This window comes from Artemia sp. Qi Xiang Cuo, chromosome 5, assembly GCF_049724085.1.
Source record: "Artemia sp. Qi Xiang Cuo chromosome 5, ASM4972408v1, whole genome shotgun sequence".
Classification (NCBI taxonomy): domain Eukaryota; kingdom Metazoa; phylum Arthropoda; class Branchiopoda; order Anostraca; family Artemiidae; genus Artemia; species Artemia sp. Qi Xiang Cuo.
Genome location: NC_142798.1, coordinates 25,955,363 through 25,973,312, shown reverse-complemented (window position 1 = coordinate 25,973,312; position 17,950 = coordinate 25,955,363). Strand labels below are relative to the sequence as shown.

General features: G+C 37.4%; 1 protein-coding gene across 2 annotated transcripts in view; it reads right to left on the bottom strand.

Annotated features, from left to right (window-relative positions):
• LOC148951983 (uncharacterized) overlaps nt 1–17,950 on the bottom strand; it is a 583,729-nt gene that overhangs the window by 465,721 nt on the left and 100,058 nt on the right. For both annotated transcript variants that reach the window (XM_089089456.1, XM_089089457.1), the window contains exon 6: nt 9,407–9,590. In XM_089089456.1, the coding sequence (XP_088945582.1) occupies nt 9,407–9,590 (184 nt within the window). The remainder of the gene's footprint in view (nt 1–9,406; nt 9,591–17,950) is intronic.

The following is a 17,950-nucleotide window of genomic DNA, read 5'->3' as shown; positions in this document are numbered from 1 at the left end:
ATTACCGAAAACTGTTAACACGGTTGATTCACGTGTGTTTTCGTTAAATAAATACACTTTGGAAATGGGGAAAAGCTAAGCAGCAGTAAAACGAGCAATAAGGACAGCAACCAAGATGAAATGAAACAGAAAATGTTAATCACGAACTCGAAATACTGCAAAAATTTACCATAAAGCTATTTCCACAACAAAATCTGGAAATGAAACGAAAACGGCAACTTCAGGAAGGTTTCACGCATTGCAAAACACATTTTTTGTGCAATCCATTCTTTACTTGGTCGGATGGTAAGGGGAGGGAATGATTGAAACTATGGTAGTTAAGATGTGAATTTGTTTGTTTAATTTAATTCGATAATATATTGGGTCACACAGATTCCTGCGCCAGAATGAAAAGAAGATTGTTCGGAATACTACACAACAGGATACTACACGTGTATATATTTAGGTGTTATATGAACTTTAAGTTTATAGTAATATATATTTGATAATTTTTTAATTAAGGCTCTTATTTAATTTTTTTGCAATTATAAGATATTGCGTTTTGGTATTTTAGCAATAGTGTTTCAATAATATTTAATGATAGTTAACACAATACCGCTGACTTAATAAATAAGATTGGTCATAAAAACTTGGGGAAGGGGTAGACTATAAGCTATTGTAGTCTTGTTAAGGGTCAAAGCCGATTGAAGAGCAGCTTGGCACAGTTCCACGACCCATGCACCAAGAGCATCCCCAATAGTCTCACTTGGCACAAGATTAAAAATTCAAGAGCTCCACTTTAATCTTATTGTTTGAAATGCCAACAAATACGGCTTTTCGGGACACTTGATTTATGAATTTCCGGGGGCAAAAGCCCCAAACTGCACAAATAGCCTTTATATAACACAGCTTCATAGATTCACCATAATAGAAAAGCAGACATTGTACACTTTGGTGAAATCAGAATTTTTGTTTTTTTTTTTTTTGTTTTTTTTTTTTGTTTTTTTTTTTTGTGTGTTTTTTTGCTTATAGTGCTGAAAGCTAGGCCTGTTGGCCATCTTATTAATTTCATTTGAAGTATTTTATTACCGATTGCTTTTTGTTGGATTTCAATTGAAAATTTGGCAAATGCGTATCAAGAAGTTCTTCCATTCTTGAGTACTACTACTATTACTACTACCAATAACTCACCGCAGCACCAAGCCGCCTGAGGCCAACAAAGCTACGCACGCTCCTCCTCCATCCCAATCTAGTCAAAGTTTCCCTTTTTACACCCTCCCCCGAAGTTCCCATTTCCTTTAAATCTTTCTTTATGACGTCCTCCCACCCCAGACAAGGACGACCTGCTTTCCGTTTAGCCCTAGACGGCTGGCCGAAAAGAACAATCTTCGGAATCTGTCATCCTTCATTCGCACAACGTACCTTATCCATCTCAACCTTTCTTTCATTATAGCCCTAGAGAGTGGTATTGAACCACATTTTTCGTACAGCCTGTTGTTTGAAATACGGTCAGTCAGCCGGGTACCCAGAACAATCCTTAAGCAATTTCTCTGGAAAACATCTAGCAAATCTTTATCGACTTTTGAAGCGCCCATGCCTCAGAGCCATATTTGACTACTGTCATCACGGTAGGTTCTAATATTCTAATCTTGGATTGCAGACTTATCTTCCTATTCTTCCAAACTTTTTTTAATTGTGAAAAAACACCCGGAGCCTTGGCTAGTCTACTTTTAACATCTTCACTGCTCCCGCCATCTTTACTAATAATACTACCAAGGTATGTGAGGCTGCCCACTTGATCAATCTTTTTATTACCCAACGTCACCTTTTCATCTTCACTTATTCCTGGCCTTAGTGACTTAGTCTTCCTAACATTAATTTTCAGGCCTATTCTAGCACCCTGAACTCGTAAAACCTACCTGGGGCATGGCAACATTTTGGTGGGCCATGGGCAGGAGGGCAAACTTTGACTGACTATGCTTCGGAGCATTAATTTTGAAAAAAAAGATGTTTTCCATGTGAATGAAATTAAATTCATATGCATTTAAAGATAAAAAAGATGCATGATAGTATTACAAATAACGTCAGGCATTGTATAAAATGCGTTTTATACAGACAATATTTTTCATTAGTTTAAAATGCGTAGAGGATGACTAAAAAAAAAATACAAAGTTAATGGTCTTTCATGCTTCTTTCAGGTGAATACAAGTAAGAATTTTGAAGAAAAAATCTGAATATCCCGAGGGGGTATTAGTATTTTAGAAATGCCTAGGTGTGGCATGGCCCAAAATCAGTTTCTAACCGCTGCTCTAGCGTAAAGAGTGAGATGTTGAGCATAGCCCCTATCATATTCTAAATAATTTCTATTCGTTTTAAGGATTTATGTCACCATTTACTTTTATTTGAAATAAAAAAACTTTTTTTATTACTGAGTGGAGGTTTTCATGCATGATTCAAAAAACAATAATAAATTAAAGTCTTTATTCAATGAAAGTGTTCGAAGAAATATTTTTCAGCTGGAATCGTCCGCAAGAAATTTTCTGGGCGGAACTTCAATCGAGAATGGAATCGTCTGGGGGAATTTTCCTGGTGGAGTAGGGGGATTTTTACTTGGGAAAAATTTTTATGGAGGAATTTTCCACAGGGGGAATGAATTTTCAATGGAGGTGGAGCCAAGTTTCCCGGCATTGCTTATAAAACCATCAGAAATTAAATTAAAAAGCAAGTTTTTTCAATTGACAGTAAGGAACAACATCAAATCTTAAAATGAACAGAAATTATTGCGTTTTTGATGGGGATTGCCTCCTCAATGCCTCGCTCTTTAAACCAAAGTTTGATTTTTTGTCCTGATTCTTTAAGAACGACTCCTGAAACACAAGGGCCGTTTAATTAAAAGAATAAGAAGCTTTTTTCAAATAATAAAAAACCTTAGCACGAAGAGCGAGTTATTGAGGAGCGGGTAACCCCCTCATATAAGTAATAATTTCTGTTCATTTTAAGTTTCCATGTTGCTCCTACTTTCAGTTAAGAAAAAAACTTTTTTTTATTTATTTTGACAACAAAACCAATGATTATCTAGTTTCAAACCTAAAAAGCGAATATTGCTTTGAATTGACTTTTGCTTTGAATCAAGTTGTAAGATTCGTTTTCTCGTCTGGATAAAATTGGGTTTATGACAGGTAAAAGGTTCAGTCTTATGCACTGACAAAAGGGGTGCAAGGGTGCAATACTGAAAATGACTACGTTTTTCAGATAATCATTAAAAGGAGCTGTTTAAGATGTTTTCTGGAAAAAAATTGAGAAAATCAATCAAACATACCAGCTGCAATTCACATCGCTTGGTATTTTTACTTTTAAAAAAATTACTGTTTTGTTTCAGAGCTCGACTTAACTAAAGCTATTACAAAAGGAGGTTTTTACCGTTTTACTGTACCCTACTGATTATTCTAAAGAAGCCTATTCCAAGTTTAGCCTCTACTTCAAACCTTGCTTTTCAAAAAAAAATACCAAAAGGAGGTTATAGCCTGTTTTTACATACATGAACACTTATTTATAATTGAGAAATGTATAAATTTTTGGATAGGCGAATTTTAGCTCCTCGGTTTCACAGAATAATGGCAACAATCGGGAAAGGGTATTAAGGGCACAACTGTTCCCTCTAGATATTGAAAAATGTCTTTTGCTGGTAATTTCACTGAATAAGTAAGGAAAAAAATTGACGCCCTGGATTTGAAAAACACATTTTGCCCTCCCTCCTCACCAATATTTTTAAAAATTAGCACCAGTGTCATAGAATAAAACAATAAACTTAAAAATTTCAAGAAAAAGAATAATTAAATTTTCAGGAATCCAATGAAAAAAAAGTTGTCCTTTATTTGACACCCAATAATACACAGTGGTGTCAATTTCCAAAAGTTTCAGAAGGGGGCAGAATTTACTTTCTCAAAATCTAGGGGAATCTTGGGCAAAATGCCCTCCGTCCTAGTAACAGAGTTTCAAAACTGCTCTCGTAAAATCTATGAAGATGAGAAGATATTGTTATCGTCCAAAAATCGGAGAAAAATACTTATCAGACTAAAAAATATTTAGTCGGAAAGTAGCGGTAGCTTTACGTAGCTTGTTTGGCTCTATTCAAGCTTTATCGAGTCATATGTGTGTATGTTTGTATGTATTTCCAAAAAAAAGCCATCGTGCCATAGACCAAAAACAAAACAAAAACAGAACATAAATGTTGGGGTTCCAACCCCTGTTTCTTTTCCTTTCAGATAAATGACCTGTTTTCGTTTTCTTAATTACATTTGCTTATAGTATAATTTCAAAAGACAGGTTAAATTCCGTTACTAAGCGATAGGGGTTTTGCAATATATAAGCTTTGAACTAAGTTTCATTTTCGTACTTCCTGGTTTGGGAGTCATTGAAAGATAAATCTAAGAGGTAAAATTGGTTTTGAATGGGGATGTAGCTGATTGGCTTGGCCAAGTGACGGTCCACCCCTACGGACAGTGCTGTAAAGATTATTATTATTTTTTAGTCTGCGTTTTGACCCCGTTTGGGGAAGGATATTTCTGCTGTTATATGTGACCCTTTTGGAAGAATACAAGTAAGGTATTTTCTACAACTGTGTACTAGTTTCCGTAACCCAGGCAGGGTAGGAATGTAGCTACGAGGTACTGTCATTATTATATTGACAGGGAGGTTTTTTACCTCCAAGGAGAGAGTTAAGAGAATTTCTAGCCGTAACCCAAGGCGGGTACATTTAGCTTTAGAAAGTGGCCATTTGACCACTCGACCGCGTTATCGTACCCTGGGACAGGGTATACTGTAAATAGGGTAGTACCAAACCCGATATCTGCAGAACCGTTGGGGTAAGAGAGGGAATCCCACTAACATTTGGGCCGACAAGGGGTTCTCCCCTTTGAGTAAGTGGCATAGCAGCCTTTTTTGCGCCATTTTTGCATCAATAAGTTGCGACAGCCGTACTTACACCCCCAATAAGTGGTGGCAGCAAAAACAGGAACTATTAACAGGATTGATAGTAAAAGAATTCTGCGTTTTCGAAGAGACTAGTTGAGTTAGCCTACATAGTGATAGTAGCCTATTGTGGTTACATATAAAGAGAAAAGAAAGAAATACTGAATCAATTAATACAATTATGAAGATCTATTATGGGCTGTGCCTTGTGAGATCATAATTGAAAAATTCACGAATCAATATATCGCGCAACTAATTAGTATTCAAAAATATAAGGCTAAAATTGCTGCGTGTCAAAACAATTTTTTGCGAAAGACCGGAAGTTATATGGATAAAAGAATTTTCGTTTAGACTGAAGAGGTAATTTCAGGTAAAGGAATTTTGAAATTATATCGGACAGAGATGAGATTAAATCAAGACCGAAAAGGGCGAGTGAAACCCATAGAAAAAGTAGGAAAATAGAAAGAAAGGCTAATATGGAGGCTTTTGAGAGAGAGCACCAAGAATATAAGGAAAAAATGCAGGCTGAGAAAGATGAAATTATAAAGAATAGAAAACAGGACGAAAGGGCTAGAGTAGCCTATAAAGAAAGAGACAATACGGATAGAGGACGAACAGATTCAGAAAGTGAATTAAGAAGAAATAATGACAGACAGAATCAAAATAGTCCGAGTAGAAGGAACAGTGTTGAATCGAGATCCAGCAGGAGCTCGCAAAAAAGCACTCAAATAGATATGGCACAACGAATATTAAATTTCATGGAGGAAGGAAGAAGAGCTAGAGAAAAAAAGGAAGAGTTTAAAAGAACCATGATAGGCCTAATCGAAGCCCGATGGGGAATTCCAGAAAGTGAGATTTTATCACAATTGACTCCTAGGCTGTCAGATAGCCATAATAATTTGTCTAAGAATCAATCGCGAGAAAAAGAAAATTACCAGACATTAAACACTTTTACAGGGAAACATGATACTTTATTGCCTACGGGGAAAGGTGGACCGGCCCATAAAACAAATTGGGAGACTGCGCCGCCCTGTCGGAAAAATGAAATACTTGATACGCGTGTTCATAATATTGATAATCCACAAAAATGGGATACGGAATTAAAGAGACCACAAAATATTGAGAATAAGACGCATGAGAATGACTTTTCGGGAATATTTCTAGAAAACAGAAAACTAGAGAACACTTTTAATGAATATGAGACGTTAACAAGTACAGGCCGAAAGGAAACACTTATTGTGCTAGAGACAAATGAGGCAATATTCATTTTACGCGCTTTTCCTCGGAAAGTTCGGGAAATTTTAGTAGAATATGAAAAACCAAATGTCGGACTTCAATTCCCATTTGATAACGAACTATTTATTTCGGCGGTAAGAATAAAGAAGACTAAAAGAGAGGAAAGAAATATTAAACGGACCTACAATGAAGTTAGGCAGTCAAAGATGGTGGACACTGGAGTCCAAATCAGATTTAACAATGATTTACTATTTTGCGAGAATGACAAAATTGAGAAAAGTAGAGATGAAAAGAGGAGTGTAAAAAAGAGAAATTTGGAGATTCAGCCTACAGTGGTGAAAAATAAACAATGTTGGATGGGCTGTGCCTTGGAAACCTAAATAATAGGGAGAAAAATAAAATGTTGGATGGGCTGTGCCTTGAAAACATAAATAATAAGGGGGAAAAAGAGGTCAAAGACCCATCGGGAATAAAACAGGATGGTTACAAAATAGAGACGAATGACCTACAACGGGTTGGGGGAAAGTTGGGAGATATGGAATGTGGAGTCGGATTGGAAAGATTTGGGAAGGAATCTGATATTGGTCTGATCAATTCAAAAGAGGGTTTGTTCCTTTATGAGGGTGAGGAATCCCTTGGGAAAGATCCCCTTCGGGAAGTCGCGAAAGATAGCCCTTTTCCTCAATGCACAACTGGCGGACAATTTGTGATCCCGTTACCGAGATTTTGCCTCTCTGACCTGAAGTCCTTGGGGGATTCACTCTCCCAGTCACTTCATACTTCACCCAAATCTTTGTCCAGTAACCCTAATTATAGCTGTTATTCTTCATGGGAATCGACGATTATTTCTGGCAAATTGTATTCAGTGGGAGATGTACCCAAGTTTCATTTTCAATTAACTTCAATACATCAACGCCAATTAAATATGCTAGGAGAGGAAAACCATGAAAATGGTGATTCGTGGTTCGCTTAAAATGCTACTTCATTCCGTGTACCTTGGTCGTGGTCAAAGGCCATTGTATTTCTGGCCTTAAATTATTTGAAAGTATACCAAGGGATAATTTACTTTTTGATTGAGATGTGGGGTTGTTTCCACAGATGGAAATTAAGAGGGTAGTGCAGCCAAATCTTTCACGATGGCTGGCATCATCACATGTGCCAGAAACTGATTCTCTGCTTCTCTCACATGTAAATTCGTGAGAGCGAGAAATTTTTTTGTTTTGAATTGTGCTGCGCACAATCATTACCTATAAATCTTGAAGACTCCAAATTGCAAAATATACGGCGGATGTTATACCATCTACACCATGGTGGTTTTATAGTAGATACGTGTCGAGGAAGACCGAACCAGAGCCAAGCGGTGGAAGTAGTAGCACAGACACTGGTGAAAGAGAGAAGGCAAATAGATTTTGTAAAGTTGAAGTTATATGTTTATATTTGTAAAGGTGGACCAAGGTAGCGCGTGGGCGGTCATTTATCTTACGGGGGGATATGTTGGGGTTCCAACCCCTGTTTCTTTTCCTTTCAGATAAATGACCTGTTTTCGTTTTCTTAATTACATTTGCTTAGAGTATAATTTCAAAAGACAGGTTAAATTCCGTTACTAAGCGATAGTGGTTTTGCAATATGTAAGCTTTGAACTATGTTTGATTTTCGTACTTCCTGGTTTGGGAGTCATTGAAAGATAAATATAAGAGGTAAAATTGGGTTTGAATGGGGATGTAGCTGATTGGCTGGACCAAGTGACGGTCCACTATTACGGACAGTGCAGTAAAGACTTTTAGTATTTTTTAGTCTGCGTTTTGACCCCATTCGGGGAAGGATATTTCTGCTGTTATATGTGACCCTTTTGGAAGAATACAAGTAAGGTATTTTCTACAACTGTGTACTAGTTTCCGTAACCCAGGCAGGGTAGGAAATGAGCTGTGAGGTACCGTCATTATTATATTGACAGGGAGGTTTGTTACCTCCAAGGAGAGAGTTAAGAGAATTTATAAATGTAACCCAAGGCGGGTACATTTGGCTTTAGAAAGAGGCCATTTGACCACTCGACCGCGTTATCGTACCCTGGGACAGGGTATACTGTAAATAGGGTAGTACCAAACCCGATATTTGCAGAACCGTTGGGGTAAGAGCGGGAATCCCACTAACATTTGGGCCGACAAGGGGTTCTCCCCTTTGAGTAGGTGGCATAGCAACCTTTTTTGCGCCATTTTTGCATCAATAAGTGGCGACACCAGTACTTACAACCCCAATAATAAACATAACAAAACCAACAAAAAAAACACAAATAAATTAAAAAAATATATGAATCTTCACGAAAATATTCATAAAGAGATACAACTTTCACGATGTATCAGCCCTTCATCAGCATACTTAGCCAAATTCCTTAATGTCATTTTAACTCATGATCCTACAATCCCCACCCACCTTCTATCTGCCAACACTAACAAAAAACACTCATTTCTCAGGTCCGCCAATTCCTTAGAATTCCCCAAAAAATGAAAAATGTCCTCATCATCTTCCCCACATATGTAGATTATAGTTAGAAACCAGTACTTTAAAGCATTCATTTTTTCAGAAACCTCATTTTACGGCCGTATTTTTCTCATTTTGAATCCTAGAAAAAAATATGATGTTTGGATAACAAGCAAATTCTTTTGGCTCATATATTATTATCAATATTCTTTTTTCAAAGTTATGGCTGATACCAGGACAGGTCACTTTTCACTTACGACTAATTAACTGTTTGATAATATTTTTTTCTCCTGAATACATGTCTATGTAAAGTAGCTGAAAAAAAATATGACCCTCATAATTTCTGAAAATCCATATTTTTTAACGAGTTAGATTTTAAGGAGCTTAAAAGGTGTATATATTGATCAAAATGAGGAAATTTGCAGTTTTGGGGCTTTAGCTCCGATGCAACGTATTCTCCAAAAAAGGAGAATACTTTGATTAAATCCAAACTTTAAAAATATCAAACAGATAAAAAAAATTAGACTCTTAGATTTCATCTTATTGAATGGTCAAGGTGATGGATATTAAAGCCCAATAATCCAGTTAATTAATTCTGGTTCATTTCTTGATGCTTTTATATAGATATAAATCTGCTAACCATCTCTTTTTTTTCTATGTTCCCGAAAAAAAATTATCTTTAATTAAGGTAATTAAATTGTTCCGAACACTTTTTTTTATTCCATTTCACTCCTATTCCTACCTTCCTTGCTGGCAACCATGGAAAGCGATATGCAGCTTACATTCAGCTCCATTTATACAGCTAGATGGAACGTAAACAAAACCAGTTGAGTCGAAACTGCTTTGAGATGGCCAAGAAATATAAAAAAATTCACTTTGATCAAACTTCAGAAACTGGCCGCTTAGAACAGGTGGCGATGACATATCTGTAAAATATCGAGGATGTCTTGTACAAGGCAATTGGAAAGAGACAACTGGCAATTATTTGTCAGTAATTTTCCTCTCTTAAGAGAAAAGGGGGGAATAAATGAGAATATATTAACTGGCTTCTTAGATTGTTCCTTTATCCGTTTTATGCAACAACACAAGAAATTTTGGAACAAATTACAGCAAAACAAATGAAACTACTGTTGTGATGGTTCTGATGCAAGATCCCTCTTCTAAACAGGCAACAATACTGATAAAATTCTTACTTTAATAAAAAATTATGGTACTTGTGCATTATACCCTACACAACGCTACAGACTGTACAAGGAAATACTACAGGAAACCAGTCAAACGGGTATTTGCAATGGATAAATGGATCGCAAAGCGTGATTTCTAATTGCGTTTACAATATTTAAACTGTTGTTTTTTGGGGTTTAAGGGGTGGGGGTACCTAGGTTAGGGTACGTATTTAATATACACCCCCCCCCCCGTAATGTGCAAATATATAGCCCAAATTTGTTTCTAAGCTATTATATTTTCATCCTATTTTATTTTATTAGCATTAACCAAACTTGACTTTTTTCATAGGTAGGATATAATGCACAAGTACCAAAATTATTTAATTTATTCTGTCTTTCCTTTAAGTGTAATTTTATCATACCCCCCCCCCCATCAACAATTCCTTGAAATGGTCCTATGACAGACGATAATTTTACTAATTTGTCTGTTTATATTCTTTTTTTTTTCTCTCTTCAATAATTGGTTCATAATGTCAAATTGAAGAGAGAAAAAAATTACAAACTGGATATTAGGCCTAGGGCTATATCCAGGCATTGGAGTGGGAGGCTATGCCGCAATTAAATGAAAGCAAATATAAAGATCAATTTAAAATATAATTTCCCAGACTAGAGTGGAAAATTTTGCGCCAAAATTGTCGTTTTTCTTCTATAAAAAGAATAAAATTCATACTACACTAAGAGCCATGAAGGAATAAATTTTCAGGAACGAGAAATTACAACTCGTTAATGCTGACAAGAGCCATATGCAGAAAAACTGCACTTAAAATTTGCATAAATTGCCGATTATTTGAAAGGTGATTTCATAAGGCCTGACAAATTATAATCAGACAAAAAAGATAAACGGGGAAAATTTTCAGCCAGTAAAAAAATAGGAAAAATGGAAAAAAAATCGACTATACCTCGACTAACCCTTCTTTAGAGCACACAGAAGGTTTAAAAAAGATAACAAAGAAATAGAGAAATCCGAAACACAAAAAAAAATGTGAAATAAAAAAATAACAAAAGGAAAAGCCAAGGATAAGACACCAAGCATAAAAATAAACCATCCTGAACAAACATGTATCAAAACAGAATAAGATATATATATATATATATATATATATATATATATATATATATATATATATATATATATATATATATATATATATATATATATATATATATATATATATATATATATATATAGGTTATATATATATTTAGGTTAAGAAATAGGTTAAGACATCAAATAATTAAGAAAGCAGATATTCGAAACTAAAAAGGTGCAACACATAAAAACTGAGTTGAAATAGCGCCAACTCCAACGAACGTAGAAAAGACAAATTTCAAAAAGTTTTTTCCTCGGTATACCAAAATGTCATGTTTTGACTGTCCATTTTAACTATCCGTTTTATTAATTATTATTTTTTTCCTTTGGCGGCTTTGATTCCTTTGTATTCAGTTATTCTTTTAATTTATATGCTAGCTTTTTTTTCTCAGGGGTTTTCTTATGAATTTTTCAATAAAATAACTTTTTAGAAAAACAAAGAGCAATATCAAAACTTTAAAAAATCAGAATTTATCCTTACAACTCGTAAAATGACGAATGCCCTTCCTCATATCCCCCGTGCCTATTTTTATACTGAAGTTCAACATGTCCTATTTGGAAGGCAATATACTTTTAACTTAGGTGTAAAACTGACGCTCCCTCCCCTCAAATCTTCAATCTTCACTTTAAAGTTAAATAGTACATTTAAACATTTCAGAAAACCGTCTGGATTTAGCAATCCGTGCGGAGATTCCGTCCGTTTTCGTGCTTCAAAAACTCTCTAGCTTTTCGCAACGATTTGGTCAAATCAGGACGGATTCTTGGCAAGGTTTTAAATGAATTAAACCATGACTATGGATCATCAAAAATTTCATGATCTTATAACATTGGTTGAAGGCTACTCCAGCTTGCATGATACTGCTCACCCAGGCTATAAGAAAGCCAAGAAAAGTGGTGTCATTTGGCACTCTACTGCTCAACAGCTTTCAGAGGAGGGTAAGAACATTACATCCCTCTTGATGTTTTGAAGATAGCTGAAAGGCTGACAGGCACTGTAGCTAATTCTAAACAATTTTTAGGGTAAATTTACAATATAGGACCATAAGCAGATAGCTGGGAAATAAACATACCATTCGATTCAGAATTCAGTCCTATATCCAAATATAACAATCATTTCCGGTGGAAATTAATTCAAGAAATTTTAAAAAGTCTGGAATTTCCAACTTTTGGATTTGGAAAAACCGAGTTTTGGTTTAGTTTTTGGCCCACTCTGTAATCATGCTGATTTCTGTATTCACGCTGAATCACTGATATTTTGTATTAACGCTGGGTCACGTTCACGGTGATGTATTTATTTGAAAACTTTGCCTTAAAACTTAGCGTTTTCTGGACTATCGTTCGAAAAGATACGGACGTATTTCTGCATGAATTTCCACAATGTGTAAATGAACCACGACCTGTGCTTTATCAAAAACGATATATATTTTCCAAAAGTGTCCGTTTTTCATATAAATTGACTCGTTAAGGTGTGTTTACTTTGATGAAGTTCTTGAAACGCTAGAAATTCAATCCAACTTTTTATAAGATAATACGAATATAGAGCGCTTGTAAGTGCCAATAGTTTTCTTTGTAGCATTCAGATTAGCTTTCAGTGAAGTACCAATTAAGTAGGTTTCACACTACGTACCTAATTTTCTATGCTAAGTGAATTTGTTCTATTACGTTGAGCATAACCTTTCGCACTTAAACAGGTTCTTTAACACCAGTCAAATGTAAAAATAAACAAGATCATCATAATCATCGTCTAAATTATAAAAATCACCATAGGTAACGTAAGGGGGGAGGGGTAAAAATAGCTGGTGGTTATTGTGTATGTAGGGTTTTGTAAAGGGTAATACTAGTTTACAAACAAGTTTAAAAATACATACAAGTTTACAAACTTCGGTTTTGTTGTTAATGTGTTTATTTCTTTTAACAAAACCCTGCTTTTCTTCTTATTTTTTAGTAAACTATTCAAAAATAAAAGTGTGAAATGGAGGTGGATATTCAAGCTCTGACCAAGCGTGAAAGGCTTTTTAGGAAACGTTTAAATTTTCCAAATTTGTAATTTCCTCGTCCAGAAGCTCGCTTTAAATGATATATTAACTTTTCCACAACGAAACATAAAATAGCTTTACGTAAAATTCTATGTTGTGCTCAACTCTACTTAGCACCGTCTTCAACACGGACAAAATTTGCTCTGCAAGATTACTTAGCACAACATAAAGTCTTAATTTAGGCTAGTGCGAAAGTTTCTACTGCGTGGTGTGAAAGAACAGTCAGACCACAACATAATCACTAAGGGATGTTTAGGGTAAAAACGTATAGGGATGTTTAGGGTGAACGTTTTGGGATGTTAGTAGTAAGGCATATTGCTATCAGACAAGTGATTGCGTAATATGTCTAACCACGGGCAGGCATCTATATATCCGACAAGTGATTGCATAATAAGCCTTACCACGGTCATTCATCTATTACTAGGACCGGTATATGCCTTAGCAGACAGGTTTCTGAGCCAACGCCTATTTTCTGGACCAGTCAAAGATGTATAAGGAATTACACAAGAATATGTGTGCAATTTCACGGGTTCATGCCTTACCATGGGTAGGTATATATTTCACGACTATAAGCCTTGTCAAACATATTTTCCTAGGTTCAATAGCCAAAACTTGAGATCGTCAAATTGCGTATTCAAAGGTTTATTGAGCCTTCTGTAAAAAAATACTGGTTTCAGTTGTAGGGTTAGATAATCATGTTTTTTCACATAAATAATGTTTTTACTAAAGATACAGCCAAGCCCAAGATGTTTCTGAGTCAAAAACTGTCAAACACTAAAAACCTCTAACCTTAAGGTACCTTGCATCTTGTCCAGAATTGACAGTATATGGTGTTAGATATAAAAAAAATGTACCCTTTGCGTAAAAATAACTCTATTTTGCATCGTTGGTAATTAAGGAACAGAATGCTATAGTCTGAATTGTTGCTTTTTCGTCCAGTGTCGAATACATTATTAGTGGTATCTAATAATGATAAAAAGTTATAACATTGCGTAAACTAACTCAATTCGCGAAAAAAGGTATAGCATTTGGATAACTCTGCAATGTTTATGATGATGTAACAGATTCAGCATGCTAGAGAACCATATGGTAAGATGTTTCAATCTATGTCACCCATGGTGACCTAGCCTAAATGAATCTAACTTAAAAGCCGTTAGCTTAATGTATTAAGCTATATATGGATAAAGGATAAAGGTATAGTATTTGTAATGAATGGTCATAATTAGTGATTGAATAATAGGGGTGAGAATGATCTTAATTGGTGATTGGATTTTATGACGGTGGTAAAAAACGGTTAAACTGAATAACCAGTTAAGGTAAGCCTTAGTTCTATATAATACACAAGTACCGTTTGAACAGTCTTGTCAATATAAAATATGCTTTAACATTTTAGGATACTAAAAAATTGATACTAATAGAGATGTAGATGCCAAGAAAAGAATTTTAATAAAGAAATTCAGAACAATCCTTAGAAATCCTTGGAAATCAAGTAGTGAGACGATTATGAGTATGAACCATCAAGGATCGTAAGCACCAATGACCCTACCCACCAAGGACCTCAACCTCCAAAGGTCCCCTTTAGCTAACCTCCAAGGAGTCCCCTCCCCCGACTTATTGGGGCCCCCTACCCCCCCCCCCCTATTTTTTTTTACTTTTTTGGAAGCTTTTTTTATTATTTTTATAACATGCTATTTTTATAACTTTTTTTACATGGCTTAGAGTACTTGTACTAGTACTTGTGGCGGGAATCAGGCGTTTCCACCTCACCCGGCATCGATGATCTTGGATAACTTCTTGGACCATGTTGAGCGATCTTCTGCCAGCTGCTCTGCAAAAGTAAGCCACTGAGTTGACCATCTGTGTCCAAACTTTCTGAATCCCCTGATAGGTTCAAGGTCTGATTTGGCCAGGTTCCAACGGTTTTTCCTCTGTCCTCCTTGGCGTCTCTTCCAGGAGCTAATAGGCTCGACTAGAAGTATTTGGCGAGGCAATTATTCTGGTGGCTTCCGTAATACATAGCCTAACCATTTCAAACGGTGTTCTTTAATAGTGAGCGCAACATCTCTCTGAATATTGCACATTCGATGTAGATCTTCGCTAGATATACGGTCACGCAGCTGTATTCTGAGAATTCTTCGCAGACAGGTATGCTCAAACACCTTCAGCGTATTCTCATGCTGTAGTTTTACCGACCATGTTTCGCATCCGTAAAGGAGAACGGTGCGGACTAGTGCCATGTAGATTCGCACTTTCGTTCGGACACTGACTTCGAGGCAATTCCATAAGGGTGTCCGAAGGGAGGCAAAGACTGTCTGCGCTTTCTGTATTCTCTGTTGAATATCAGCGTCGGAAGATCCGTCAATACATATTTGGGAGCCTAAGTATGTAAAACAGTTTACTTTTTCCAGCTGAACTTGATTGACAGTTAGTGTGAATGGTCCTGTGTCGTGGTTAATAGCCATGAATTTCGTTTTCTCTGTGCTGACTTTCAAGCCGATCAGGTCTGCCCAGGCCAACACGCTGTCAATCATGTTTTGAGCTTCTACGGGTTCTGACAGGAGGCCAACATCATCCGCATAATCGAGGTCAGTCAGTGAAAGATTCTGTCCGATCTGAACTACTGGATAGGACGACAGTGCATTTTCAAGCACCCAATCGACGCAATAATTGAACAGAGTTGGAGAGAGGACACATCCTTGTTTTACTCCAAACTCAACCAGGAATTCTTCAGTTTCTTCACCATAGACTCGAACTCGGCTCACTGACGCGTCATAGTATGCCTTCATCAGTTCAACAAACTTCAGCGGCATTGCGTCATTCTCTAGGATCTTCCAAAGTTTCTGGCGAGTGACAGAGTCGAAGGCGGCAATGAAGTCCAGGAACATCAAAATCAGGGGTAGATTGTACCTTTCAAACTGCTGGATAATGAGGCGAAAAACGAAGATATTATCAGTACAGCCTCTACCTGGCCGAAAGCCGGCTTGATTTTCTCGGGTTCTTTCCTCCCTTGCCCCTTTGAAGCGGTTCAATAGTATGATCCCGAATATTTTGACCGCAATTTCTATAAGACTTATTCCGCGGTAATTTTTGCATTCGGTTTTATCTCCTTTCTTATAGAAAGGGAGAATGACTGATGTCTTCCAATCTTTTGGGAAAGAATTGGTCCTCCACACTTCTTCGAGAATGCCATGGAGCTGTTCAGCAGTGACCTCAGGGCATTGTTTGTACACTTCCGGGGGGAGGCCGTCTTCACCTGAAAGTGATCTGAAAGTGATCCTTCCATCTTGCTAAGCGCTCCTTCTGACAACTGATGATTTTTCCTGATCTGTCTTTGACTATTTCTGAGACAGCAGCTTTCTTACCAACGGACTCTTTCAGGATCTGGTAAAGCTTGCGGGTATCATGTGCGCGTGCTGCTTTCTCTAACGACACGGTAGCATCTTCCCACGTTTGGCGGCGGTCCAGACAAACAGAGCGTTTTACCTGTCTGCGCAGCTCTTTTGTTTCTTCTTTAGGGCCGCTCATCTTTTGTCTTCGCTCACCGACTATTGACAGGGTCCTAGCGGTAATCCAGTGCTGTCGTTTTTTTTTTTCTAGGCCTAGGCTAAAATCGGCAGTCTCTGTGAAAAAAGTTTTTAATGTCTCCCTTATCTTCTAGGGGGGTGGGATTTCATCAGAACTGAGGGCGTCCAATGGTTAGTCAGTTCCAAATTGAGGGCCTGCTGAACTTCTTTGTATTGGAGCTTACCAATGTCGAATCTTGCCTTGGGCTTGTTTTTCCTCCGAGTTGCAAGACGTAGCAAAATTTTTGCAGCAACAAGCCTGTGGTTAGACCCAGACTGCGAGCCTGTGTCCGCAGCCGTTGTAAGAGCGAGAGTCCAGTACGGAGCTTCTCCAGCGCTGGCGTACGAGAATGAAGTCTATTTGAGCCTTAGTGACACCGTCATTTGAATGCCAAGTTAAAAGGTGGCTAGGTTTGTGCTGATATATGGTATTGGTGACAACAAGGTGGTTCATCAAGGCGTAGTTTAACAACCTTTGCCCATTCTCGCATCTGTGACCTTGTCCAAATTTTCCCAGGACTTGTCTTGTGGTTTGGTCAGAGGGACCAACTCTTGCGTTGAAGTCTCGAGCAACAATCAAGTAATCACGTGCGGCAACAGAAGAAGACAGCTGCTTTAGCTTGCCGTAGAAATCATCCTTGGTCGTATCAGCAGCGTCACGAGTGGGGGCATAGGTAGAAATTATCGACACATTTGCGGGGTTTTCTTTTAGTCTGATTCTGGTAAGTCTACAGGAGACTGGTTCCCATTCTAGGAGAGCATTTCTGGTTCTTTGGTTTATGATGAAACCAACTCCGTGGAGTCCCGAATTATCCTCTACTCCGGAGTAGAAAAAATGGAATTGATGTAGCGTTTCAGGAGCTGTAATAACTATGGAGCCAGAACCTGAAATTCTGGTCTCGGATATGCAAAGTATGTCTATGTTGTACTTCTCCATCTCATGGACAAGAAAAACTTGCGTGGCTTCTTATTTGACGGACCTTACATTCCAGCATCCCACATTTATTCTAGATTTTGCCTGTTTAATGACTTTAGTGGGTTTTCCTAGATTTATGGCATGAAAAGGATTTTTCGACTTCACCGCCATATTCGAAGTCGCATCGCCAGCCGGGAACGCCGTAGTATGGTTGGCTTGTTTACTTCTTGACACCCGCGCCAATACCGGGGCCGCGTCGCTTGCCGGGGACGCCGTAGCCGTTACAACTTTTCTTCTAGGTCTCAAATCCATCGATGTTTCTTGGGGATAGAGTTGACCGCAAGGTCCCCAGTCTTGCGGGTCACCCGGAGCGCGTTGGCCACCAAATCGCTCGGCGTGGAGCTCAGTGGTGTTTACACCCTTCCACCGCTTTGAGGTGCGCTGACGGATTTCCT